The sequence below is a fragment of the Montipora foliosa genome, chromosome 6 (genome assembly GCF_036669935.1).
Source record: "Montipora foliosa isolate CH-2021 chromosome 6, ASM3666993v2, whole genome shotgun sequence".
NCBI classification, from domain to species: Eukaryota; Metazoa; Cnidaria; class Anthozoa; order Scleractinia; family Acroporidae; genus Montipora; species Montipora foliosa.
In genome coordinates this window covers 60,349,882-60,357,381 of record NC_090874.1, presented here as the reverse complement: position 1 = coordinate 60,357,381, position 7,500 = coordinate 60,349,882, and the positions used below count along the sequence as shown (strand labels likewise).

Genomic DNA, 7,500 nt, shown 5'->3' with positions numbered 1-7,500 from the left:
AGCCTTGTGTATTTTTTATTTAGTCATTTAATTCTATACACCGCTCTACACAAAAGTGTACTGAGCACTCTTTAGCAGTGTTTGCTACAGTTTCTTATGATTATTAATAATAATAATAATAATAATAATAATATTACTACCATTGTTGTTGTTTAGCACAATATACAAAGTGAGTTTCAATTGAGTGTCGTAAAACCAAAGCTTTCTTGCACTTTGTTTTCTCCTTGTGTAGGCTCATTATTGCCACCTGAATTCCGCATAAATCCAAAATGAAAAAGACTCATCTTTGAAATCCAATATGCCGCATTCAGTTACCACGGGTGATTTTTTCGTGTGATAGTTGTACCCACACTTCCTGAGTTAGGAGCTCTTCAATATGGCAGAATAAGAGGTGATTGTGGCAAACTCTTGCTAGTCACTCAATGTTTAGGGGTTGGTTGCTCATTTTACTTGCAAATGTTTGGCTTAAGACCTTTAAACAGAAAAATCCGTTGTAGTCAAAATTTTACTTTCCAAATCGAGTGAGTATTCTTGTTCATTTCCATTTTTTTACTCTCTAGGTGTAAATTTACTCTCCAATGGGAAACAGGTGAGTGTTAATGTCGAGCCCTGCAAACTGAGGCCTCACGAACTAAATCTGGTATTTCTCATACCTGAATTGTGTACTTGCAAACCCCAAGAGTGTTCCACAGCTTGATGGTTTTGTCACGGGACCCTGACACAATCTGACGATTGTCTGCAGAAAAGGCAACACTCAAAACATCTCTGGTGTGACCGACAAATTGCCGTGTGGTGGCTCCCCTAAGAACAAATCAGAGAGGGACAATTTCAAATTTACTGTATTGGTTGCAATTTCTGGCTTGTAGGGACTGTTAAACGATTAATTGTCTGAGAAAATATATTTTGCAGGTACCATTTTCAGATGGGTGAGGGGAGAGTGGGGAGCATCTCTTGAAAACCGCTAGCACCGCTTGGTTGCCCACCTACTTGAAATCTTAGTGACAGCACTGACTCTACGCTAAGGCAAACCTACAGTTCATATGTAGGTCAATATCGATGCCTTTGTTGTTAGCTGGGTAAACCATGGCATTGTTGCCCTCTTTGATGCCCGAGTCAGTAATGACCGGGAAATGATTTGGTAGGTTTGGCTCATCCAATACGGAGAGTTGTGCTTGTCACAGCTCTGATCCGGTTTCACATGGTTGGCCTTTCTTGAAGCAATGAATCACTGAATCTTCAGAGCCATTAACTGCCAGACTCAATGCACACGACTTGAAAGACTTTGCGATGATATCTTTAGACAGCTGTGACCACACGGTCAATTACTATTATTTTGACAAGAGTCTTCCTTGATGGCAGTTGCTTCTGTGTATTCTTGAACATTAACACAATTATAGAGTACAGGAAATAAGACTTTAGATAAAAGAGTGCTATCTGGCTGTACTTTGAACGTGATCTTGAACAAATTTATTTCACAAGCCACTGTTAACCAACCAAGCAAAATACTAAACAAATTTTGTAATTTTCAATACACTATGGAGCATTTTCTATTAGAAACAGGGCCTTTATTAGAGGGAGGCGTCTAATACAAACTTTACACCTCGTAGGGGGGGGGTTTGAATACACTCAGAGCAGACTACAATACTTACGCATTAAGGTCCCACAAACGCAGAGTCGAGTCCCAGGATCCTGACAAAGCAAACTGGCCATCAGATGACATCACAACATCAGAAACAAAGTGGTTGTGTCCAGTAAGAGACTTGTGGGCCACCCCATAGTTTGTATCATCACGAGTAAGATTCCACACAATAAGTTTCTTGTCTGGAATAGAACAGAGACCATTGATAGTCATTCATCTTTTTTCTTCCTTTCCTTACACAATAATTCATTCCATGTTCCATGTTTTACCCAGCCACTGCCTGTACTGTACAGTAAACATCACTTGACAACAATTGTTCTCAAGGAAATTCCTTCACCATAATTACAGGATCATTAACTTCAATCAGAAGCTCATTTAACTATGGTTCAGAGCTGGGGTTTTTTTGGTGTAAAAATTTCCCTATTTGGATGTAATGTAGCTTGTGCATTTTCTAGTGCGTGCAGCTTCGATCTTCTTTTTGTCTATATTTGGGCATACAATTGGCATCCTAAAATCCCCAGCTTTGTTCCAAGGAAAAGAGTTTCATGTTACATGCTTCAAAGTCGTGTGCTTCTGTCTCAATAGATCCATGTTTTCAAATACACTGACTGCATTACACAAATATTGTTTCTCATTCACTAAATGCAGACAGTGCTTGATGACATTCCCAACACCAGATTTAAACAGAAAAATTCTCATCTTAAATGCTGGCGGTTAAACTTTTGATACCCCAGGGAAAGAATGTTCAATTACATGGTCACTCTTTCTAAAATTATAGCAGAAAGAAAGAAATAACCTCTGTGTCATGTTGAAGTTTAAACGATTTAAAGGTTAATGTTGCAGTCTTTGCTACAAGCAAAAATGCACTTGGGTTGGTAGAAAAACCCCGAACAAAAAAATTAAAGAAAAGATGCAATAGGAATGTTAGATCGGAGTAAGAGTGGCTAAAAAGGTGTTTTTTTTACTGGAGCTCAGAATGAACACTTCTCCAAACCATAGGCGCACCCTCAGAATGCTGAACACTGGGTGGGTGGCATTGTCAGGTCGGTGCATATGCCATGATTTCCCACCCTTATGTGCTGCAAGGAGTAAACGCAGCAATGTGGTTGTGAAGCACAAAAAGCATGTTTGTGAAGCATTTGAAGCAGTTGTTTCTCCTTCTCTCCCCTTTTTTCCACTGTTATTTTTTATCAGTTTGACAGGTGCCTGTCTTCCATGCTCTGTAGGGGCTAATGGCTGGGTTAGTCTCCACAGGATTCAATAAGTTTACAGTGATGTTAAAAAACAAGGAACTTTGAGTCATTAATGAATAATGTAGATTTATTAGTTGACCATATCTTGGACGAGCTTGTCATAAGTCCCAATAGGACTGTCAAGAAATGGAAAATGGACAACATTGTACTTACACGGAATAAAAATTGTCAAAAAACCCCAATTTAATTTATACGTACAGTACACAACTTACGGTACCAGACCAAATTTTTAATGAAAATACCCTCTCCAGGAAAATACTATTACAAACAACAAGGTAGTATCCTTCACTACTAAAGACTACGTATTCAAATAGTTGAGAAACCAAAAATAGTTGGTTTAACATATACAAGCTACGGTAAAAATGTACGTACCCCGAGAACCGGACAAAATCTTGTCTGGATCTTGAGGATTGGTGGCAATTTGAGTTACCCAGCCATTATGACCCTTTAACGTTCCACGAAGAGTTAGCCCCTCGGTCATGATGCCTTATTCTCCCGACGATTTCCGCGGATTGAACACCGTTTTATCCTCCAAGAGGAGCTCGATAAGAGGAAAGAGAAAGAGGTTGGCCGAGGGACATCATTTTAAAACTGGGCATGAGACAAAAACATTAAAAGATTATTTGGGGGAGGGGAAACTGGGGAAGCAGTTGATTCTATCATGAAACCGAGGCAGATACACATGTCTCAAGTGACGTGGCGACCGCCATCTTCTCCTATTCCGTAAAAGAGTGTCATTTTCAACCAATTTCCTTTGCATTTCGGCGGTCTTTGCGTCAATTTAGCGACCCGTAACAAGGAAATAAGACCTTGGTGCATGTTAGTGTAATTCAGAGAAATTTAGCCGTCATGCTGACCAAGTTCGAAACGAAGTCTGCTCGAGTGAAAGGTGAGCTTTAGAATCCGATAGATCGATCTTTTTGGAATAAAAATTTGGAGCATCCTTGTTGTTAACGGTCCGTTTTAAAATTAGAGAACATTCCTTCGAATCAACATTTCTGTAAATGCAGTGCATTTTCCCATTGATCAAATTAGTAAGTTACTTGTTACACATATAGGCTTAATATTGTATGCAACATCCCTAAATCGGACCGGTAGATTATGAATCAATGCCGTAGATCATGTGTGCACCCTGAGCTTACTGACTTATAGGAGGTAAACCTTGAGGGCGAGATTAGTTCCTTGACCTAACTGATAACCCAAACCCAACCAAGTCAGCCATACCACTTTTCCAACTCTACCAGAAGCAACTTGTCGGTCAGTGTAAAACGCAGACTGCAGACCAGGGGTAAAATGCAGACTGAGGTTATAATTTAACTGTTGAAAAAGCCCAAACCCATTAGAAATGCTAACAGTTAAGCCTAAATATTGTTTTAGGCCTAATTAGGCCTGAGGTTAGCATTTCTAAGGGGTTTGGGCTTTTTCAACAGTTACGTTATAAACTCAGTCTGCATTTTACCCCTGGGGCCGGTTCCTGAAAGGTGTAATAACCCTATTCCAGGGATAAATGTGCCTGAAATAAGGCACATTTATCCCTGGAATAGAGTTATTATACCTTTCAGGAACCCGGCCCTGGTCTGCAGTCTGCAGTCTGCGTTTTACACTGACCGAGCAACTTGTGCATTGGCAAAATGACTGCCACCAAGGAATTATGTTTAAAGTTAATTTTTGTTTGCGATATGAAAAACCTTGTTCTTGACTAAAAATCAGAAGAATATTTCTGACAAAAACGAGTCTGGTGTTCTTTTCTGATTTTAAAATTTCTTTTGGAACCATAGGCATTGCTTTTCACCCTAAGCGACCATGGGTTCTTGCAAGTCTCCACAACGGTGTGATTCAGCTATGGGATTATCGCATGTGTACATTGCTGGAAAGATTTGACGAGCATGATGGTAAGTCTGAAATTTGTTTGAAGTCATCCATTTATCATTTGAATGGGCCACTTAAATTATGATGCATATCCTTGATATCTTCCCTTTGCATGGTCGTGCATTGGTCATTGTTCAAGGTGACCTGCAGCTCTAATACAGCTTTTAAAGATTAAATCATTCTTGCACCAAACTCAAGGAAACCACCTTTGTCACCTGTATCTGCATGTGCATGATTCTTTCATAATATGGAATGAGAGCAATAAAATACAAGACCTATTATGTTTATTTAATAAGTTACTTATCTGATTCGGTCAGGTCCTGTGAGAGGTATCAACTTCCATACCAACCAGCCCTTGTTTGTATCTGGTGGAGATGATTACAAAATCAAGGTTTGTTTTAAATCTTTATTGTACTAAATAGTATTGCTTGTCATCAATAGATGAGCTTGGAAGCTGGTGTAGTAAGGTTGGTGGTACTGGAAAGAGATCTGTTATGGGAAGGAAATATCCATAACAACCCTGCAAGTGGCTACCACCCAACAGCACCATCACGCTGGAAAAGTCAGTGGAATACTTATCAACCCGGTACTTGCCAAGAATTGGGGGAGGGGAGGGAAAACTTCGAATATGGCAATTAAAATATGATAAAAGGATAAATTCTCAAACCTAAGCGAAGTCTTTATTCGAAATCTGTGACTGGTCAGCACGCATTATCTTGCAAGTGAAAACTGAACAAAATATGAGAATTAAATGTGTTCCGGTGGCACCTGTTGTCTTGCAAATAATGGACTAACAAAAGAATGGATTGAAATCCCAGACTTCCTATTGGTCCCATTGATCCAAACCGATGTAAATCGGAGCACTCCGAAGTAACTCCCGCTTGCAGCCACTCAAGCACTAGTTAAAGCTACTGATGAAGGAAGTGACTTAAGTTTCTGAAACCGGTGTTGCTGTAACAAAACAGTTCTTATCAGAACTTAATGGCCAACTTTGATGGTAATGAGATTATCGCCATGCTCGTGAATATTCCCAAATCCCCCAATGGTTGCTTATTGGAAGGAGAAGTCTCTGAAAGACTATCTTGTTAGAGCAAGAATTCCTTCACTTTAATTTAACAACCACGAGTTTTAATATGGTAAGAGTCGAGTGACAGCGTTACAACAACGAGAGCATGAGATAACTCCCTTGAAAAATCAGGACTGTCCCTGAATGACATTCAAGGGTAACCGCTAACAGGCACGGTCTTGATTCTAATCATGCCTAAATTCCATTTAGCCATGTGATTATTGACAGTAAAAGTGTAATAATTATGGGTAATGTTTAAATGAAGTAAAATGCAATTTTAACTGAGTTATCAACTAGGAGCGCCTGCAATCAATATTATTGTTGTCAGTGGTTTTGTTATATTTGGGCATACATCTGATTCCTGGTGCTTTGGGTTGTAGAGCTTATGTTTTGGTGTGGCGGGAAGAAGGAGCTTTTTGTGCGGGCGTTTAGTGGTTATCCTTTATCCCCTCTACTTTCCACTGTTTATACGTTAAGTGTGAGGGGTGCTATCTTCTCCGGGGCGTGGGTTCTCTTGGGTGCGCTGTCAGGTTTGCCAGCGATCGATGACGCGTCCATCTTGGAGGTGGCTTCTAATAGTGGAAGCTCCAGGTCGTCTCAGGCACCCAACCTCCACTTAGTGATGCAGTTTTTAAATGTTTTTTGTGATAACAATTATTGTGGTAGTTACAATGATTCTGGTTACACTTGTATTCATGCATTGACAAAGTCATGTTGGCAATATTTCAGATTTGGAACTACAAGCAGAAAAAATGTCTCTTTACCTTATTGGGACATCTGGACTATATAAGAACTACTTTTTTTCATCATGTGAGTGAGATAAGTATTATTATTAAATTCTCATCCTCGGATAATGCAATTCTAGCTTTTCCGGCTGTTTCTCAAACTTAAATAAAATTTTGGCAAAACCGAAGGTTGAGAATTTAATAAAACAATAATGATATTGTTTTATGTAATTCTCAACCTTTGGTTTGCATAGCGCCGAGTTGGCTTTACTAATCTTGTAAAATAATTTTTCATTTCAACTGGAGTTGTTTACATTCATTTTGAAGTCTTTTGTCCACTGCATTCATTATGCCCAAGACAACATTATTATGTTAATTTTGAGTAAATTACTTAGCTGGAACTTGGCTCTAAATATTTGACCTGTGTATAAGTCACGGGCAATTTTTGGAGCTTCTTTTGAGGCCATAAAAGGTTGACTTATACAGTACAGTACCACTCAAAAGTAAGTTACCACCTCGCGTCGCGTTTCCTGCGCGATGCAATTCGTGTCACACGCTACGTGATTCCTGCCGCGCCGATGTGATTAGCGTAGTGAGAGAGTAGCCAAAGCGTAAATTTCTGGCATATATAAATTCTCTCTGCAGTTGCGCGAGTAAGCGAAGACGATTTTTGATTTGTTAAATTGTATGGGAATCGTCAAAATTGTGAGTTGCGAATTGGAGACTACGTTTAAGCGACAATAAACATGCATCTGGTTTACAAGCGGAAATTCCGGTGAAAAATAAATTCTTCACATACGAACAAGCAATACAAAGAGATATGCGCCTCGTTGGCCATGTCTTGTATCGAACGCGGCTCGTGGAATCATAATTGTAAATAATTTATCCAGTTTGTCATTTTCATGTTCTTGTATCCTTATTTTGTTTAGTTTACACAAGTTGTTTGTT

The 7,500-nt window shown here is 39.3% G+C and overlaps 2 protein-coding genes across 2 annotated transcripts in view; one reads left to right on the top strand and one right to left on the bottom strand.

The window, feature by feature from the left end:
• The window catches only part of LOC138008016 (small ribosomal subunit protein RACK1-like), an 8,232-nt gene extending 4,778 nt beyond the window's left edge, over window positions 1-3,454 (bottom strand). Inside the window, exons 1-3 of the mRNA XM_068855182.1 lie at window positions 3,265-3,454; window positions 1,650-1,821; window positions 654-801 (exon numbers count right to left, since the gene is read on the bottom strand). Coding sequence (XP_068711283.1) covers window positions 654-801; window positions 1,650-1,821; window positions 3,265-3,373 — 429 coding nt within the window. The 5' untranslated portion in view covers window positions 3,374-3,454. The remainder of the gene's footprint in view (window positions 1-653; window positions 802-1,649; window positions 1,822-3,264) is intronic.
• A 132-nt stretch (window positions 3,455-3,586) lies between these two features.
• Window positions 3,587-7,500, top strand: part of LOC138005856 (coatomer subunit alpha-like) — a 45,732-nt gene continuing 41,818 nt past the window's right edge. Inside the window, exons 1-4 of the mRNA XM_068852032.1 lie at window positions 3,587-3,781; window positions 4,671-4,784; window positions 5,079-5,152; window positions 6,557-6,637. Coding sequence (XP_068708133.1) covers window positions 3,742-3,781; window positions 4,671-4,784; window positions 5,079-5,152; window positions 6,557-6,637 — 309 coding nt within the window. The 5' untranslated portion in view covers window positions 3,587-3,741. The remainder of the gene's footprint in view (window positions 3,782-4,670; window positions 4,785-5,078; window positions 5,153-6,556; window positions 6,638-7,500) is intronic.